The sequence below is a fragment of the Pangasianodon hypophthalmus genome, chromosome 25, assembly GCF_027358585.1.
Source record: "Pangasianodon hypophthalmus isolate fPanHyp1 chromosome 25, fPanHyp1.pri, whole genome shotgun sequence".
NCBI lineage: Eukaryota > Metazoa > Chordata > Actinopteri > Siluriformes > Pangasiidae > Pangasianodon > Pangasianodon hypophthalmus.
In genome coordinates this window covers 14,889,996-14,911,295 of record NC_069734.1, presented here as the reverse complement: position 1 = coordinate 14,911,295, position 21,300 = coordinate 14,889,996, and the positions used below count along the sequence as shown (strand labels likewise).

The 21,300-nt window shown below is 39.2% G+C and overlaps 1 protein-coding gene across 3 annotated transcripts; it reads left to right on the top strand.

Annotated features, from left to right (window-relative positions):
• The first annotated feature begins 56 nt into the window (after positions 1-56).
• vegfd (vascular endothelial growth factor D) lies at positions 57-20,616 on the top strand. Of its 3 annotated transcripts, none has more exons than XM_026947805.3 (7): positions 57-830; positions 10,430-10,649; positions 11,383-11,573; positions 14,641-14,768; positions 15,198-15,304; positions 19,424-19,574; positions 19,832-20,616. In XM_026947805.3, exons 1-7 carry the CDS (start codon positions 738-740, stop codon positions 19,845-19,847), a joined length of 906 nt encoding a protein of 301 aa, XP_026803606.1. In that variant the 5' UTR covers positions 57-737; the 3' UTR covers positions 19,848-20,616. The 3 variants fall into 3 exon arrangements, with proteins under 3 accessions (XP_026803606.1, XP_026803608.1, XP_026803607.1); XM_026947807.3 differs by having other exon boundaries at positions 60-830; positions 19,427-19,574; XM_026947806.3 differs by having other exon boundaries at positions 60-830; positions 19,424-19,571.
• The last annotated feature ends 684 nt before the right edge of the window (positions 20,617-21,300 follow it).

Below are 21,300 nucleotides of genomic sequence, written 5' to 3'. Positions count from 1 at the left end.
TCTTCTCTCTTCCACCCCATCACCCCATCCCCTCCCTGTCTCTGCTCACCCTGCGTGGTGGTCTGGTTCACATTTAAAACCACATGTTGCTGTGTGTGTGCATGAGGAGCGAATGAGGAGCGAATGAGGAGCTTTGCGCAGTTGCAGCTTGAATGGGATGGGACGGGACGTATATTCCACCCTGCCTGTCTGCCACCAGCGCGCACGTGGCTGCAGACTGGAAGATCTGAGCTCCATACTGGATTGTTTTGTCTCCTACACACGCACACACGCATGAACATTTACTCGCTATGCAACGGTGATATCGAATATAGAAGGCCGGGGGTGCCATCTCCAAACACCCATGCCATATCCAGCCTGCATTCCTGTTGAATCGTTGAAGCAAAAGAGGAAAGGAAGGGATTTCTCCTCCGACAGAGGAAGATTCAAAGCACTCCCAGATGTGTGTGGCTTGTTTTTTTACTTCAGCTTTATTAAGAAAGGAAACTCCATTTGGCTCTTGAGGTGTCTACTCTCTCAGTGACAACTCTTCTCTTCTGATCAGTGGAACCATCTGACTTGTCCGTGTGTATGTGTGAAACAGAGTAAGAGTGACCTTGAGTGAGTGTGTGTGTGTGTGTGTGTGGTCTTGGAAAACTTCTTAAGGAACATTCTGTGTTCCCTTGATGTGTAAGAGGACTGGCTCTTCATAGTAAACTGTCTGTAGATTGGACCCCAGAGAACAGGAAACGTACAACATGCGGACTCTGCTTTCCATTTGGCTTCACGTGCTGCTGCTTGCGTATGTCAGACTACTGCTGCTAGCGACAGATGTCCTGGCTTCGATCAGAGTGAGTAATGTTTATAATTCTTACTCTTGCCTCCAGCCAACTATTACCATAGCACCTTAATTCATTCATGTGTACACTAATACTGGCCAATAACATGGCCGATTCATAGTTTTATCTTGTTAGAAATACATTTCATTAGTAGTAATTGTCATAGATTTATAATTAGTATATTAGTGATTGTGTATGTACATATTTTGAGCTTAAAATGAAAAGTGATGTATACCTAAACATTACTGGTGCATGGTAGGGGGGAAAATAATCAACTACAAACAAATGTCACCGTGAACGTGTCATAACTTGCACACTAATACTATTACTTATGTATTTCATATTTGCGTTGAAGGCATCGCATAGAACTTCTGGCTAGTTACTATATAATATGGAGAAAACACTATTTCTGCTCATCCCTAAGCTGTACTGTACCTCTGTGGATAGTAGAAAATGAAACATGTCTAATGAGTGAACATGGTACCAAACAAGATCTTATAGGATTCTACTGAAAGCTCAGTGCTTCATCATTGAGTCTTTTAGAGTTTGCTTTTATGCTTATTGCTAATCTTGTCTGGAGAATAGTATTATTAATCGATTAATTAGCTGTGCATAAGCTTGTAAAAGACAAAGGCTGTGACCCATCATTCATTTGCCATTAAACACTGATTTAATTAAAAAGATCATTTATTTCCCATCCACTAGTTTGTCTTTAGAAGTCCAGGGGATTTAATGCATTTAAACTGTTTGTAGGATTTTTTTTTTTTTTTTTTTTTTAATAATAGCCTAGTCATAGTGAACAGTGCATGTGGTCTATTTTTTCACATCTGTCAGAATAATTCGCTGCTACTCAGATGGAGGATAGACAGAATTCATTCATTTCAGCTGCATGTGGTCTGCAGGGGCTCCAAGTCTGCAGATGGAGAACGCTCAGAGCCGTATTTCAAATCCCTCATTTATGTAGGCTATAGATTCTAATATCTTTTCCTGCATGGTAAAGGATATAAATAGCCTAATTAAGTGTTTAATGCTAATAATGGGGTTGAGACATAAAGTAATAAAGACTATATTTTAGTAATATTCCTATGATCCTGTCATAGAGCCTTAGTTCCAGTGGATTTGGTTGTGGGAAGCTCTCCGACGTAAGCAAATTTGGAACAATATGGACGATTTACATCATGATCATTAAAAAAAAAAATAGTAAGGTTATGGTTAGGGGTGGTATTTCAGACAACCATGACACCAGATGAAATCCAACCACTTCTTCCAAATTCTTCCAAATTCCTCACATTACTCATCCACACCTGCAGCAGATTTGAATTTTCGTGATTGAGGTTAATCCAGTTAATCCACTCTGAGTATGTTGACCCTAACCACGGGGAATTCATGGTAAACGTAAAAAAATATGTCATTAATGAAGCACTGAAAAACAGATTTATGATGGGTGTAGGAGATAAACAAAACCATTTATCATAGCTGGAGCATAAGATAGTGAAGTCTAAATTTGCAGACTACCAGTGGTGGCTCATCCACTGGTAGGGGCAATTGGGGCCCACAATCAGCTGTTCACAAATGTTAATCTTCATAATGACTTTTTTCACAACTCCATATGTCTTTTGAGAGACCCCAAAGATTTAAAGAGAATGTTGCGATTTGACAGATATTACATTGAGCCAATTTGCTCACCTTTCTAAATCTTTCACAATAATGGGGCAGCACACTCACTGCCCTATTTAGCTCCATAGAGTTATTATTGCACCTAGTGGTCAAAAATGGGAAGTGCAACAAACACTAATAGTGGCCCATTTAACAAACACTAATAGAGGCCCAGTTTGGGGTAAGAATTACACTGCCTCATGCTCACTGTGTGAACATTTTTAGTGAAGCAGCAGTCCTGGTTTTTACACCAAACTGACCCAGTTTGAAAATATTCTGCGGCCTTCGAGATCTTGTTTTGGAGCAGATAGTTGAAATTAAATCTAATAAATTGACAACAAATTGACGACAATGTGTTTATGATGTACATTTCTATTTTAAGATATATCGCAATGGTTGGGAGAGGGAAATGGGGATTATAGAGTGGATAATGTCTATACATGAGAAAAACATGTGCAACACAGTGACCTTGGTTCACATGCAAAGGCAAAGAAAAATAAAAATGTGTCTGCCTTTTCTGGTGGCTGATTTTTTTGAGCTAGGTCTTTTTTTATGGATTTTGAGATGTAGTTGGGCTGGAAATTTTGCTGTAACCTGGCAATCCTGGTTAATGATATTAGCTCTCCTGTGGGTGCTTTGATGGGAAGCATGCCTGCTGTATCAAACACAGTTGTAGAAAGGTATAAAATCTCTCAAAATTAGCTGCTAGACCTTGTGCTGAATGAATTTATGTTGTCGACTCTGAACTACCTATTACAGAGTTACTCACGACTTAATTTTCTTTGAGGTTATGTCATGATTAATGTTGTCCTCTTAATAGTTCTAAAAGTTCACTTTTAATAGTTTGTGCTGGGTTTCCTTTCTTTGAAAAGGGCCAAATTGTGATGGCTAGATGACTGGGTCAGAGAAACTTCAAAATGGCAGGTGTTGTGGGGTGTTCTTGGTATACAGTGGTTAGTTACCTACCAAAAGTGGTCCAAGGAAGGACAATTGCTGAACCAGCAACAGGGTCATGGGCACCCAAGGCTTACTGATGGGTGAGGGGAGCAAAGGTTAGCCTGTCTGGTCAGATCCCACAGAAGAGCTACTGTAGCACAAATTGCTGAAAAAGTTAACGGTGGCTATGATAGAAAGGTGTCAGAACACACAGTGCATTGCAGCTTGCTGCGTATGGGGTTGCATAGACTCAGACTGGTCAGAGTGCCCCTGCTGACCCCTGTCCACCTCTGAAAGCGCCTACAATGGGCATGCAAGCATCAGAACTGGACCACGGAGTAATGGAAGGTGGCCTGATCTGATGAATCACAATCACAATGCGTGTGCGTTGCATACCTGTCGAAGAGATGGCATCAAGATGCACTATGGGAAGAAGGCAAGCTGGTAGAGGCAGTGTGATGCTCTGGGCAATGTTCTGCTGGGAAACCTTGGGTCCTGGCATTCATGTGGATGTTACTTTAGGTGCTACACATACCACCCACCTAAGGATTGTTGCAGACCAAGTACAACCCTTCATGGCAATGGTATTCTCTAATGGCAGTGGCCTTTTTCAGCAGGATAATGCACCCTCCCACACTGCAAAAATTGTTCAGGAATGGTTTGAGGAACATGACAAATAGATTAAGGTGTTGACTTGGCGCTGAAATTCCCCAGTTATCAATCCGAACAAACATCTGTAGGATGTGCTGGACAAACAAGTCTCATCCATGGAGGCTCCACCTCACAACCTACAGGACTTAAAGGATCTGTTGCTAAAGTTTTGGTGCCAGATACCACTGCAAACCTTCAGAGATCTTGTGGAGTCCATCCCTCGATGGGTCAAAGCTGTTTTGGCAGCACAAGGGCGACCTACACAATATTAAGCAGGTGGTTTTAATGTAACGGTTGATTGGTGTATATCTGCACCTTGTCCTTAATAGAAACTAAACTAAACCCTAATTTCAGGCCTTGTCTTATTTGCAAGGAGGCTGAGGCCCATAAAATGGGTAGGGGGGTCATCACCACCTCCATCATAGCCTGCACAAGCAGAGTTGCTGGCACCGTCACAGAGCAGTGGGTGTTCTTTAACTGATGGCATTATCAGAGCCATTTATTTATGTATTATTTTTGTCTTGATTTTGCGTAGTGGCTTTAAGTAGTCCATATCCACAAATATGCATTTCCATTACAGGATTAATGGGAGGAGACTCTGGGCTGCTTCAGAGATAAGAGTTACTGCAGACTTTTTGAACCTTAGGTTTTAACTATATCTCCAGATTGACCATTTTGATCTCAAAAAGAAGAAAATGAGGCTAGCAGTGGAAATATAGTATGTATGCATAAAGGTATTGTGCATAAAGTATGTATGTATATAGTATGTTATAGTATGTATGCATAAAGGTAAATGGCCTCAGCTACACTATATGGCCAAAAGTATGTGGACACCTGACCATAACACCATAAAAACCCTATTGGGGAGGATAGTACAGTATGGAAAAAAACACACAAGACACGGATTTTTTTTAAACAAAGCACTAATTTAAGTGCTTGGTGAAGAGGTACGTCTTTAACCTTTGTTTGAACACAGAGAGTGACCCAGCTGTTTGGACAGCCAGGGGAATTTTGTTCCTCCACTTGGGTGTCAGGACAGAAGAATCTTGATACATGTCTTCCTTGTACCCTGAGAAATGGTGGGTCTAGCTGAGCAGTGCTAGAGGCTCTGAGGGAGCATGGTGCACAGTGTGGTGTGTGTTAAGTGCTATAAGGTAATTAGGCGTTGGTCGATTTTTTTAAGCAAGCATCAGTGTTTTATCTCTACAAGAAGCTACAGGAAGCCAGTAGAGGGACCGTAGCAACTGGGCGGTGTGGGAAAACTTTGGGAAGTTGAAAACAAGTTCTGCAGTTGCATTTTTGATTAGTTGTAGATGTCGGATGGTGCACAGGGACAGACCTGCCAGGAGTGAGTTTCATTAGTCCAGTCTCAAAATGACAAGGGACTAAACAACCAGCTGAGTTGTCTCTGTGGATAGAAATGTTGGATACTCCTGATGTTATAAAGGAGAAACCTGCATGAGTGAGACCATTAAGCTATGTAAGGTCAGAAGGATTGTTGGTTGCCAAGGACTACCCCAAGGTTGTGTGCAGTGACAGATGGTGAGATCTGCTAGTTGCCCAGGGAGATCACGCGATCTTGGCATCGGGATGCATCTCCAAGGATGTATAGCAGCTCAGTCTTGCTGAGATTTAGTTTAAGCTGATGCTGTTGCCTTGCCATCGCCTCTGGCTTACTCATTAGGGATAAATAAAATTTTTATATCCGAATTTCTGGAAAGCTGTTTTGTGAAAATGTTCATTGTTAAAAGTGCTATATAAATAAAATTGAATTGAATGAATCCTCTTCATGCCACCTGATATGATCATCCCTACCGATAGGAAGCGTACCATTGCCGTGCTGTGTTATGAATTCTCATGACTAAAGAATCATGAGGATGGCCAGGAGAGTCTTGTGATTGACTGTATTGAGGTCTGCTGAAAAGTTGAGGAGGATGAGGACTGATGACAGTTTGGCTGATCTAGTAGCATGAAGCATTTCTGTAACTGCCACAGGGCCGTTTCTGTGGAGTGTGCCGCCTTGAAGCCAGACTGATCAGGATCTTGGAGGTAATTTGGGTAAGATGGAGAGACATGCTGATGTCATAGATATCCAGAGTGGGTTTCTTCAGTATGGGAATAACTCTTGCTGTCTTGAATGCAGTGGGTATCTGACCAGATGTTATGGAGTCATTAATAATAGAGGAGGTCTTTCGAGATGGTCTGGAGCATCATGGAAGGGATGGGATCCAGTGGGCACGTGGTGGGATTCCTGGACAGGATAATGTGCAGGATCTTTCCTGTTGAATGAGAAGGGAAGCCTGAATGTGTAGTGTAGGAACAGGGGTAGGAGTAAAGGATTGTCAGATTTTACCAATCTTCTTGTCAAAGAAGGTGGCAGTCTTTAACTGTCAGGGAGGTGGGTGAAGGAGGAGGCAGGTAGTTAAGAAGTCATTAAGAGATGTTGTGGAGCTTGCAAGGATCATGTGCTGAGGCTTCCAGCTTTCCCTTGTAGAAGGAGGTCTTAGCAGCTGTCATATCAGATAAGAAGTTGGACAGGAGAGAGAGTGGTATGAGAGGAGATCAGTATCAATCTGTCATTTCCTCTTCTTTCTCTCAGCTGCTCTTCATTCTCTTTGATTGCTGCACAACACATTTGACGGCCAAGGAGCAGGGCGAGAAGACTTCCTAGGTTTGGAATATAGAAGGCAGAGGAGGTCCATGGTTGAAGAAATTGAAGAGAGGAAAGTTTTGGTGTTGGTCTCATTGTGTCAGCTTTGTGTAGGACTACACATGCCACAATAATATCACATACTGTCTTTAGGGTGATGTCTATGAGCATCTCATCCCTGTCTGTAGTCCCAGTGGGGCAGGTTCAGGCTGAAGGGAGCAGTCATCAAAAGGTTGACAGAGCTTACAAGTTTTTATTTGACTGTCAACCCTGTGATTCTGTGGAACTTACTTTCATCATGAAGAAACTACAGGGCATATTTTGTATTTTATTTTAGAGTCTAGATGCATGCAATAAATATAAGACTAATGAAAATTCATTTTGTTTAGTGCTGACAAATCAGGAAAATATTTAATTAATAAATGATTACTTATAGTGGATAATTGGGCCTCAATCAATGTAAAGCTGTAAAATGTACATCAGTATATATTGAATCTTCTATTAAAGGTAACGCCTCTTCTGACAACTGTCAACTGCAAGCTGAGCCAATTTCTGGTGCTTAAAACCTAGTTCAGTTTAGTGCAGGGAAACCTACTACAAAGCATGTTAGTTTCACAGTGAAAGCTGCCATAGTAACTGACCTAGATAAACTCTTATCTTGCTTCTGGAATGAAAAACTCTGGATTTGTCCAAACTCTGTTTTAAGAGGTCACTGGAATATCCCTCAGACTGCAGTGTATTCTGAACAGGTTCTGCTTCCTGAAGTCCATAATGAGGTTAACTACTTCCCTTGGGCTTCTAGGGTCATCTAACATAGGGTCATACTACTGAAAAGGAGATGGTAGTAGGAGGCAAAGTGTGGAAAAGTGGAAAATTATATAAGTGTGTTAAAAACAGTAGTGGTAGCCAAGGTATTTTGTACACTTCATCCTAATGAATGCACTGAAAGCATATTTTATTTGTTGATTGTCATAATACTAGATGCCTAAATAGCTGTTGACATCATTCTCTACACATAGATGTGAGGCCACTGGGATGCCACATTGGTCTTCCCTCTCCCACTGTAAAAAGAATGGTACTCTATGGATATAATGTGAACACATTCCCCAAAAAAGGCAGATACAATGCAAATTCAGGTGTGCCATGCCTTCCTACAACAACTTCTCTTCTTTTCCTCCCATCCCTTCAAAACTCAGCTGCTTCACCCATGACTTTCCCATCTCAGAGATGCATGACAGGGTTCTGTGCGTGCTGTTCTTGTGCAAGTCAGATCCACCCACCATGTAGTAAACACGCTGGACGCCAGGCTGTTATTGCTATTTGCTTTGAAGCTGTTTCATTTGCAGGATATACTGTTGACTGATGATGAAGTGAGGACTTGGCCTGCTTGTTTTGGTGAGGTTGTGGTAGTGATGTCGGACTCAGTAGAGGTATCGCTGATATTTTGGACAAAGCAGATGGCACTCACAGAGGTTTGGCTTTGGCAGCCATTGTGCTGGGTTTTGTTTCTGGCATGCCTCTAGGGCACTCACATTTTAAGACTTAAGTGGAAGTAAAGTGTGGCTTTAGGCTGAGGTTTAGTCTTGTTGTTTACTTTTTTAATTGTAACCTTGCTATCTACTCCTTTTTTAGTTTTTTTTTTTTTTTAGAGTTTCTGTAACTTTTTGTTGTGTTGTGAAGTGGCAATATGGCTGCTGTGTTTTTGACCCCATTTTCACCCTTATCTCCTAACTATACACTATGCTTCTTGGATTAAACATGAGTCTGGGATCAACGTTAATCAATCTTTTTTCATGGGCTTTCATTCAGGATCCCAGATGGCCACAGCACTGCTCCCACATGCTTTATTCCGTTTCAAAAGGCTTCACTGTGCCTGTTTTAGCTCCTTAAACCTTCACTAATAAGATGACGAGTTGATCTGAAGCTGGGAAATCATGAATGTCTGATTGGGATGAACTCCAAAAGCTTAAAAATTGTTGCTGCTTGTTATTTTCTGGCTCCTGAGTATCTCCATTTGTCAGCAGGTGATGTCTTCTGGGATTTTGAGAACGCATAGGCAAACTCAATTCATACTGAATTGTTGGCTAATTTCCTAACTGCTGTTCATTGAGTTAGTCCATTAGTTTTTCTTTCGCATCTAAACAGGTCCAAGGGGAAATGTGTTCCACACACTGAGCTAATGTATTCATGTTCCAGCATGGATTGCGTGTCCCAGCTGTTTAGGGTGGGCTGTTCTCAAAGGATGATCTGTGATCTGTGTTTGTGTCTTGTTCCAGATGCTGGTTTGTATAGGAAAGAGAAAGAGACAACTGTTCTGAGCAAATCTAACTCATGACTGATGACAAAGTAAATGCAGAAACATCTGCCGCTTATTCCTGGTGCATTATAGATTAACTCACTAAAACGTTTAAAGACTGACTGAAAATAACAATGAATTATATGCTGCAGACTTTTAAAAGGCCCAGCCAAGAAGTGCTAAGGCTGTAGATACTGAAGTATGTAATATGTGTATGTGCTGTTTTAGATGTTTGCAAAGCCAAAAATAGTCCTAGGTCTTGTTTGCAAACCCAAACTAGGTAGCATGTAGCATTAGCATTCGTTAAGTGAAGTATAAGGTTGTTTTTTGATGGGTCCTTTGCGGTTGCATTCAGCAAGTGTAGCTTGTCTAGCATCTGAATGCTGACTCACTCACTTATCTTGGTCAGGGTTGTGGTGGATCCCGAGCCACTCCCAGGAACACTGGGTGCGATATAAATGCAGTTGAAAGAAAAGAAATATTCTTGTTGCACACACAATATTCAATTTCAATCCAATTTTATTTGTTTTGCTCTTTTAACAATGGATACTGTCACAAAGCAGCTTTACAGATATATATAAATTCCAGATTTAAATTGATAAATTTATCCCCGATGAGCAAGCCAGAGGAGACAGGGACAAGAAAAAACTCCTTGAGATGATATGAGGAAGACACCTTAAGAGGAACCAGACTCAAAAGGGAACCCATCCTCATCTGGATCACACCGGATAGTGCGATTATAAATCATTTCTCTTGTATAAGTGTATGCTATATAGTCAAAAAGTACAATTGTATAAACAGGAACCCAATCAACACCCCTGCTTTTTGGAATTATGGGAAGAGGAAATTATATGTTTGTCTGATATAAAATTGTTTTATAAAATTTTGTACAGTATTCTCCAGAATTATTGGCAAAAATAATTTATAAAAAGAATAACAGATCCAATAGTGACATATATCATTCCTGCAGTAAGATCATACAGCTATATTAACTATATATTTTACTGTAACATACTTGTATAGGTCTTTTTTTTAATTTATGTACCAATAAATAAACCTACATGGGTAGTGAAATTGTGCTTGCTCTCCTTTTTGAACACATTGAACATGCCCTTTTTAATCTGTTGAGGAAAATTTAAAAATATATATATATCTGTACATGCCAAAAGAACTTTGACTCTGTTCTCAAAACTGCTGCAAAAATGGATGAAGCAGTGTCACTGGAGTTCTTTTTGAGGTCATCTAGCTATTGTTGAGAAATTACATGTGCTTCTGCTGCCCTCTTGTGGTGAGAATGAACATGTTCTTATCAAATTTGGTGATCATTTTGAAAACAGGATAGACCATTTTGTCTTTTTATCCTGCTGCCACTTCATTCGCCTTATTCATGTTAATGCTTTATTATATATCATCATTATGCAGGACATAAACCAGGAGAAGTGGGAGAAGGACATCAGGTCAGCTGCTAGCCTGGACGAGCTGCTCATGCTGACTGACTTCCCAGACTGGAAGCTGTGGAGGTGTCGTCTAAAGCTGAAACACATTGACTCGGCCTCGTTCCCAGAATTCCGTTCGGCCTCAGTGGGATCACACAGATTCACACGCTTTGCTGCCAACTCTTACAGTCTGGAGGTACTCAAAGGTAGCAGTACAGATATATAAACACACACACACAAGTGAGGCCACACACATAAACACAGATTAAAACAATGAAACATTTGTCTCTAGTTACATAGTAAAAGGAAAATAAAACATTTAAATGATGTATGAACTGGGAAGGGAGTCAGTAGACTAATTGAATGACCAAAAAATAAATAAAAATCTGCAATGGTGAATTGAATCAACAATGAAGTAGTCACAGTAATTCATAAATTTTTTTTTTTTTTTTTTTTTTTTGTGATAATCTCAAAGATTAAATCTGTGATCATCCGTGCGTACACTGTCTGCTCTTAAGAAATAGATGAAGCACCATACAAACCAAACAGCAGATAAGGCTGTTTAAACATACTGAGCTGCATGATAGGAAAGAAATGGCATCGTGAGGTCAACAACTTCAAAAACACCCCAAAGTGATGTTAAAAATAGAATCAGTCAACAATTTCTGAACACTTTCTACAGCTGGACTTTCACAGGATGGCAAAAAGGAAAGCACTATTCATCAAGAGTAAAGGAAAAGAAAAATCTATGTATTTTATTATAATTAAAATAATGTATTGTACCTGTACGCTGAGTAATATTAATTTGAACAAGATTTTGAATATTATTATACAATTTAAACCACTGTATATGAAAAAAAGCTTCTGTGTTCTATGGATTAAAGCTTTGTTCAAAGAATCCATATCATTAATATAAAAGTATGCTGTGCTTTGTCCTAGCCATTGATGAAGAGTGGCAGAAAACACAGTGCATGCCCCGGGAGACGTGTGTGGATGTGGCTCAGGAGTTCGGCACTAGCAATGACATGTTCTTCAAGCCACCGTGTGTCTCCGTGTTCAGATGTAGTGGCTGCTGCAACAAAGAGGGGGTCACATGCCGCAACACTAGCACCACCTATGTTGATAAAATAGTACTGATCTCTCTTTCTCTCTTACCACGTTTACTTTTTTGTGTTTATACCAAAAATGTTCTCAAGCCACTTTTCGCAAGTCTGAGTCAAGTCTCACTCAACCTGTCAGCTGTAGGCATTTTATTGCATCTAAGTATTCGCATTATTTGTAGGGAAAGCACCACAGTGCACATTGTAAAGGGCTCAGAAAGAAATCAGTTGTTAAAGGGTACAAAACACACAGACTTGAGTACAATACTATATTATTATTTGAATACTGCTACTGTATTATTAATTCAGTTGAATAAAAGTAAATTAGTCATCAAGAAAATTACTCAAGATTAAATAGGTCCTCTAGTAAAGAGCTGCTTGAATAATTACTTTACAAATTACTTGTTTGCATATTGTTTGCAAATGAATATGTCTACAGTTGACACAACTCATGTGAAAAGGTCATATTTTCTATTCTGTTCTTATGTTATACTAACCAAGGAAGCTATTCTGAAGTGACCACCACCTTGATTATCAACAGTATACAGTGGATATTAAAAAGTCTAAAATAAAAGTCACAGCCCTGTTAAAATTACAGTTTTTTTATGTAAAAAAAAAAAAGGTGAAACTAAGATAAATCGTGTCAAATCGTTTTTCCACCTTTAACGTGATATAGCAACCAACAAAACTAAGCTGAAAAACAAATTCGAAATGTTTCAATGAAAAAAAGAAAAGCACACTGCTTATCTCATACTTTGTTAAAGCACCTTCTGCTTGTAATCCAGTCTTTTTGGGATAAGAGTCTACTAACTTGGTTTCATTTGCACCGCTTGATTTAGCAATTTTGTTCCACTTTTTCTTGCAAAAATCTATCAAAGTGTGAGGGGATCTTGAAGTTTTTTGTGCCAAAATGATTGTTATTTCCATGATTCCCTCTATCTTGACTAGAGCCCCAGTCTCTTAACAGCAGCAGCCTCATAGCATGATGCTGCCACCACCATGCTTCACTGTGGGTATAGAGTTCTATAAGATAAGCTGTCTTATTTCTGTGTTTCATATCTTTTGTAGTTATGCCCCAAAAGTTCTAACTTGGTCTTATTAGACCATAACACATTTGGCCACATGGTTTGGAGTGATTTAGATGGGTTTTGGCAGTTTTTTCCCCCCCATGAGTAAAGGCTTCTGTCTAGCTGTCCTACCCAATATCCCAGACATGAAGAAGACAAGAGATTGTTGTCACATGCAGGAAATGAACAGTACTTGCCAGATGTTCCTGCAGCTCCTTTAATTTTGATGTAGGTCTCTTGGCAGCCTCCCTGATAAGTGTTCATCTTGTACTTTCATCAGATTTGGACGGACATCCTGTTCTTGCTAATGTCACTGTGGAACTCCATTTTCTCCACTTGTTGATGATGGCCTTCATAGTGTTCCATGGTACATCTAATGTTTTGGAAATTATTTTGCATATTACGTTTGGACAGTGAGATCCTGTACATGCTTTGTAAGCTCTTTGCAGACAAGCAGTTGGATGAAACCAAGAAGATGTCATGAAAATCTTACAGAAACAGCTGATCTTTATTTGGGGTTAATCCGAATCATTTCATTGATGACAAGAGTATGAAAATTACTTTTGTACACGAGTCTGAATGTGATTGGTTAATTCTGAGCACAGTCACATTCCCCATTATAAAAGGGTATGCACACTTGTGCAACCAGGTTATTGTAAGTTTTTTTTTTCTTTTCTTTAAAATTCCGTAAAATTTGTTATTAACTTGAATCTTGTTGGTTGCTGTATCACATTAAAGGTGGAAAAAGATCTGACGTGATTTATCTTGGTTTAATTTTTTTACATCACAAAATGCAATTTTAACAGGGATGTGTAGACTTTTTTATATCCACTGTATATAAAGATTCAAATACAAGCCCAAGTTGAATTGTGAGTCAGTCAAGTTCAAGACCAAGACCAAGTCTAGTCGAGACTCGGGTCCAAGGCTCTAACTCAATTCACCAACTCTTATTCGTACTAATACTGGGCTCTGTTAATACTGCAGCATACTCCAGACACTCAAGAGTGTGACTCTAATTACCAAGAACAGTTATTTCATCAGTTAATGAAAGTCTAAAACTTGCGTTTGTACAAAACAAATTGTTCAAATACTTGATTTTGTGCAAAGTCTACATAATTCTTCACTAATATACACTACTGTCCAAAAGTCTGTTCAAAGGCATATGCAAAGAAATTCTGTAAAGCAATGATGCCTTCAAAAATAATGAAATTAAACAGGTCTACATTAAAAAAAAAAAACTGTAAAGAGCAGTAAACTAAATGTCAAAGTCAATAGTTGGTGTGACAACCCTTTGCTTTTTAAGAATGCATCAGTAGTCTCAGGTACACATTGTGCAGTTTTATAAGGAAATTGGAAATTTATAAGGCACTTGCTTCTGTTTTTGCAGGTAAACCTGTGGTAAAATGTTTGGAAATTGAAATGTTTTTGTACTGACTCTAATGCAGAAGTCATAAATTAAATATCTAACAAAATTTGTATTCAAAAAATAGGGTGTTTAAGACTTTTGCACAGTACTGTAAATAATAAATAGCAGATTCTTATTTACCAAAAAACTGTAAGGATGATGGCTGGCATGATGGCTTAGCTTTGCCACCTCACAGCTCCTGGGTCCCTGGTGTGATCCTGAGCTTGGGTTACTGGCTGTGTGGAGTGACGCATGCTCTTTCCGGGTCCACGTGGGTTCCCTCTGGGTTCTCTGGATTCTTCCCATCTCCTTAAAGCATGCCAGTAGATGGATTGGCTATTCTACATTTCCCCTTAGGTGTGAATGGAGCAAATAATTTCTGACCAGCATATTTAGGCATAGTTCAACTGTCTATAAGGATTTTTCAAACTGATAAAGTTATCCTACAGGTATGTTATGACCAGCTTGGCATTTTAATCTTCTAATAAGTGATCTTATCTGTTTAATCTGTATAACGTGTTATACAGGTGTTAATGCTTTAGGAAGTGTTTTTATAGTTAAGAGTAATAGTATTATTGCCGTTGGTTATTAGTAGCATGAATGTTGTTGGATCTGTTCCTTCCAGCTTCTGAGTGTGGTGCCGTTTAAATACGGGCCTGAGCCGATGCTGATCAGAGTAGCTAACCACACGGAGTGTAAATGCCAGGAACCGCAGATGATTCGCAGACACGCTCTGCCCCACAGGAAGAGTGGGTCAGTACCGGCTTCATTATCTCAAATTAACACTGTTCCTTTACATCACTGGCATCATAGATGGTCTAATGAGTTTGAGTTTGATTTTTATTATAGATGTTCACCAGGAGATGCTAGAAATTTTACATAGGTCCATTGTTAGGCCAATTGTCAGACCATCATTTAAGATAGATTTCTTAATCTGACAGATCCACATGACAAAGTAATAGTAAATGGAGGTAGTAATTTCATTAAGGCAGTCTGTTTCTGGAAGAGATCTTCTAAACATCTCCTAGACCAATTACGTCTGTGAACATCCACAACCCAGCCCCTTATCGTCAGCACAGTGTCACATGTGTGGTGTGCCAAGCTTCATCACTGAACTCATTTCTGTGTGTGTGCATGTGTGTGTGTGTGTGTGTGTATGTGTGCACGCAAATCCAACTACAGGTGTTTTCCCATTCGCCAGTCAGAAGACTCCAGACGTCTATGTGACCGAGGGTTGATATGGGACTGTATGGAGGATCGGTGTGTACCTTATCCCTTCAGCAAACAAGGTCAGAAAAGCATCCAGCTCACTTTCATTTGCATTTTAGTTATACTTGGCATCAATTATATAATGACAAATAATTCAGAAGGAAATTCACTTAAAGGACATTCAAGTTTTCTCTTGCTTTTGTAACACTTACACTCAGTTTGGAGTGTATTTCGTAATGAAACTGCAACAGTGTTACAAAACAGTTTACTAAATTATATTTTATTAAAAATATAATGTTCTGGAGTGGCATGGTGGCATTGTGGGTAGCATTGTCGCCTCACAGCTCCAGCAACCCCAGATCTATCCTGAGCTTGGGTTACTGTCTGTGCAGAGTTGTGCATGTCCTCCCTGTGTTCTTGTGGGTTTCCTCTGGGTTCTTCAGTTTCCTCCCACCATCCAAAAACATACAGGCTTTGCTAAATTGCCCTTAGGTGTTCCCTATGTGTGTATGGTGCCCTGTGATGGCCTGACATCTCATCCAGGGCTCTGGATCCATGGCAACCCTGACCAGGATAGCACGATTACTGAAGATAAATGAATGAATGTTTACGTTCAGATCATTTTAATCCTGAGAGCAATTAGAGACCTTTGTAAATATGAAACTATAGAAAGACCCTCAAGCGTGATGTCACACCAGTTAACTGCTATACATCTTTCTGATACACTTACCGTAACACCAGAGGTCACAGTAAGTTTTGAGCTGTTTCCTCAGCAATTATGTTTGATATTGGTACTTTTGGACTTTTTGGTGATTCTTGGCTTTGCATTATCCATGTGCCTTTATTTTTCCGTGGCCTTTTGTGTACCAACTTTGGAATCATTCGCTCTCATTGTAAATACTTTTGAACAGGAATGATCACAATTTTATCTTATAGAAGGCTCCATTATAAACTATGGATCCAACAGTAGTGGGGAAATTCCAGTTTGCTTTCTCTATGCAATGGAAACTCCTGAGGGATCACACCCAATGACTACAGAGAATTACAGCCACCATAAAAGAAATAGTGTAAGTCTGATGAGGCACCACCCCTTGTAGAATGCCAAAGCCTTGTAGAATGATCAGTCATCCTAAATCAATAATCAAGCTTCCTAATTGAAGGGATGCTGTCTATGCCATCTGAATATAGCAGGTTCTGTGTAGAAGCACTACCCAAAGTATGATGAAAGGGCATCATAATGCATTGTGTTATTTTCTTCAGCATTTATAATTCTTTATACCTCTCACCTGGGCCATGACAATGGTTATTCAGCAACCTTCCTTCAGTTGCATAGTGGCTGGGTGACGTATTTGATCATTGAGCTGAATCATTCCTATTGCTGCAGTGGAATATTCCCTGACTTCATGCACATTAGCTGCAGAAAGCAGTGCCTTGTTCTTCGTATACCCCTTAGAGAATCCAAAATAAGATGGCATATGTCATATTTACTAGTCAAGTCAAGTGGCTTTGTCATTTCAACCATATACAGCTAGTTAGTACACAGTGAAATGAAACGATGTTCCTCCAGGACCATTAATAAGAAACTAGCACCGAGTTCTTGCACCCTTCCGTGTTGATGTAAACACACAAGCCACCACCGCAAGCCTTACTGCACAGATTTGTGATCATTCTAGATTCGTTCATCAACCAAACCTGAGAAGTTGATTAGTAAATCTGGATTGAGTTATCTCACCTAAAAGTTTTTCTAGCACAGTTTAATTTAATGTAGCTACTGGATTTCAGTCTAACCTTGTTTATCTTGAATAAGACTGCTGCTGGGCAGTTACAGCTTGTTCTGAGTCCAACGGCAACAAAACGGCCAAATACAGGATCATGTCAAATCGTCAAACAAGCCAATCCACCTCAATAATCCACGGATGAAGAATGGAGACCAGTTGGAATGAACCTGCACTTATGGATTGCCTAACAAAAACGACCACCTCTCTCAGTCACAGTTGTTTCAGGTCTGCCTCTGCACCGATAAAGTACATGTGCATTTTCCAAAATGGCCATGGCACTATAATCCACCTGAAAACCATATATATCTAAATCTCAAATAGTGCATGTTTCACTACCCTCTAGGCTTGAGATGATTAATGATAGTATCGAGAATCACCAGTAGATTCCATCTATCGTAATGGCTTTCAAGGTGGACAATTTTAAATCTGTGTCGAAAAATTAGGTGTCTACAGCTTTAAGATTAACAAAATGCTGTTGTATCTCATAAAACGTGTTTCCAGCCAATTTTGTAGTCCTATATATACCATAATAGCTTCAGAGCAAGACAACAAAACATCTTTCTCTGATGCATCTTAGCTTCTCCTGTCTGTGCCTGCCAAAGACATTAAGTTGTGCTAGGCTTCCATGCATGGAATGTCTCTGCTTGCAAAAAATGAACAGGGACATAAATGTGTCATTAATCAGGGCTAATTTAGTATAAAAAATTGATAAGTATCTCCATAGATGTTCGACACAGAGCACAAGAGTGACACTATGGTCAATCGGCGATAGTTACAGGGCACGATAGGATGACGTTCTTCACCTACATCCTAAGCACTGCAACCGTAAAACATGTAGGGAACTGGGTTTGGCATTACTGATTTTACTTTATAGATTTCACACTCATCTCTCTGTTTTGGGCAAATCAAGTGTCTCGAAGTGTAACAAATAAGCAAAGACTGCTTTCTGCATCTTGAAGGAGCAATTTAGCCGTGCCCTCATTCTAAAACACCCAGATGCCTCATTACCATTCATAGTGGAAGTATATGCTTCAGGAAATTGCATTGGAGCCACGTGGTTATAGTGGCATCTTCTTTTAAACATGAAGTCTACTGAAAAAGGAACTTGAGTTGACAATTTAAGAAATAATGAGTTTCTGGGATTTACGAGAGCCTTATAACAATGTAGATATTGAAGGTGCAGACCATCTATTTATCAGCCTCACTGACCATAGAAACATGGAGTATGTCAAGGGTGGCACTGGCTCTTTTCTTTTTTCATGGTTCAGCTTCATATTCATCTACGGACCTGGCTCATAGAACACAATAGACCAATGCATTGCCAAGAAAGCCCTCAGGAAATACGATTTAAGGAATCATTTTTGTCAAGGTCAAACAGCCTCCTCAGCAATGGACAAAGTTTTCAGAGCACAAGCAACTAAACCAGCCATAAAGTATGTTTTCCTAGAGCAGTTTGCAATCAGCTAGAAGTATGCATACCATGCTCAACTCAAGATACCCAGGCTTTCATATCATCACTGCTCTAGTAAGAATTCATTACTGGTGGACATCCATTGAGGAATGTGCCCAATTCTCTGGAGGTCCCTATACCACAGGAGGTGAAACCTGGAGCTGAGACTTTGGAAGTATCTTGGCTTGCTCGATATGGACTATGTGTGACTCCAAGCATAAGGGCCAGTGAATGTTCTATCTGGTCACCTTGGAGGCTGAATGCACACCTGTGGAACTTGTTGACTTCCCTAATCGCTTTGCTCATCACAGTGTTTTACAGGGAGCATCTGGACCAAACATCTTCAGCTCTAGAAATCTTGCATGCTTTCATTCCAACTTCTTGTGTAATTTCTAAGCAGCACTTCCTTTGTGATCATTTTAACGTTTTTTTTTTTTTTTGCCTTGCTTTTGGTTTACTATTGCTTTTGTCTGTCTACGCTCATTTTGTCAACTCTAAAACATTTTTGAGATTATTTGAATTTCATATTGCTTGGAACTCTGTCATTGTAAATACTTCAGTAAACCTCAGAACACGGATTCACACAACCATGCCAGTAGGCTAGTTCACGGATTAAAGTTATCAGTGACAGATTAATTAAAAAAAAATTCTTGGAATGTAAGGCAGGATTCAAAAGATTTTCACTGCTCTGCTTTCAAATGCATTGTGTTTTTAATGCAATGCACTAAGCTCTGCATTGGTAGCATAGTGGACAGGTCAGTGGGTCGACATTTCAAAATGCTTTGCTAGCAAATATCTGTGTGGCAGTGGAGCAATAAGCAACTCTATTCTGTAATTACCTTCTAGACTTTTTGGTGATATAAAGCATTAAGTTTTTAAAAAAATACATTTTACAGTTTTGCTTTCTTTTTTTAAATCAGAAGAGGTGATCAAGGTATAATGATTAACAGTCTGTTGCCCTTCTGGTTCAGCAGAATTTCCTTCCAAAACAAAGAAAGAGGATTGTGAAATTGATGTTGAAAAATGCGAATGTATTCCCAAAGAGGTGACATCCACACGGAAATATCCTCCATGTCTGTGTGCATCCAGGAGGAGGCCGTTCAACCATACGTCATGCAGGTAGCAGTCATTTCTCCACGTCTAGTTCTGGACTTGTATCTAGATCTCAGGTTTTAAACCTAGAGATTATAAAGAAAAAGCCGCACTTTCATGTCAACCTCTAAGTGAAGAGACTGCTAACCTCTAAATCATCATGTACCAAACTATGTACAATGAAAAACATTTAGTTTTTTAATTGCTTAAAATACATATTTTTAAGTAACTGGCATAAATTATCTGTGGTATTCATTATATTGTCGTCTGCATGCTTTCCTTTACAGCTGCAAGAGAAAGTGAAAGCGTGCACACAATGCAGGCATGAAACCTCGGACAATCTGCTTCTGCTGGAGCTGCAAACGAAGATACATTCTAATTTATTTACGTCCTTATTTAAAACACTGCCTTATGCACACGAGTACAACATTTAACCCCACATTTCACATGACTGTGTTAAATCACTTCACGTGTAAAAAAAGAAACAATTCCAGTTTAATCATGATATGTAAATAATATACTGGTTCCTGTGCACTGAATACAGTAAAATATAAAAATGTCTTACTATAAAGAGTGGTATGTTTGAAGTAATTTCATTCAATGCATGAGAAGCATATTGTGGACGTGCATATAGTACAGTATATGGTATCTAATAATTGTGTACATATTTAATTCAATTCAAACTATTGACCTTTTAATACTGTAACCATGGAGCATTTTCATATTGAGTCGCACAAAATGTGATTTAGTCACAAAATGCTTATTTCGTATATTTTATATGTATTGAGTGTGATTCAGAAAATGTTGATATTGATTGTAAGACTAAGCCTTTGTGGATTATTATATTATTTTATCTTATGATGATGGGATCAATGACCATAGAATACAAATGATAATGTACAGACGTGGCCCGATGAAATGCGACAAATATTTTATTGATGTGACGCTATATTTATAACTGTAGGAGTTACTGACCAGCATTCGTCAGTGACAGATGTGTAGAGGTTTTTCATTTTAATGTTGTTTCTTGCTTTACCAGTGGATTTTTGAAGAATAAATCTCTTCTTGTACATATCGATCTATCTGGCCATATCTACACAGCTACCTAGGCTACACTGTTCACTAGTTTTAGCCCGCACTTAATGCTACCACGAACTTTTGTTTCCATTAATAAAGCCTGGAAAAGTGATACTGCTGTTTACTTATCCAACCAGAGAAGACAAAGTGTTTTATCATTCAAGTGCCACTGCTTCATTTTACCAACCCATCCAGCAATGAAGTACCAGTAGGCTTCTCTACTCATTAAAGCTCCTTAAAGATAAATATATATAAATATGTGTGGATGTTAGATTTGGTAATGTCTGTGCTGCCTTCAGATCTGTATATATTTTTCCTAGGACATGGAACAAATCAAAATCAGTGATCAAAATATTTTTGCAGGTATTGCTTCTTGGATGTATTTGAATTTTCTGCCATTAGTTTCATGGCGATGGTGATAAATTATGGTCATAAACACGAGGGCTGTGAGGAAAAAGGTCAATAGCAGTGAATTCTTGTTCCAGTAATGGAACAGTGAGCTTTGCACATTGTTGTGGTTAGCACTTTAACATTTGCTTTCACTCACAAGCTAATTATCAAGCCCTTAATCAACATAGGTGTTTGGGCTTAAACTAAGAAAACACAAGAACTGTTCATGTTAATACACTATCCTCAATGACTTATTGCTTTGTACATTTCCTCCTCCAATATAAAATTT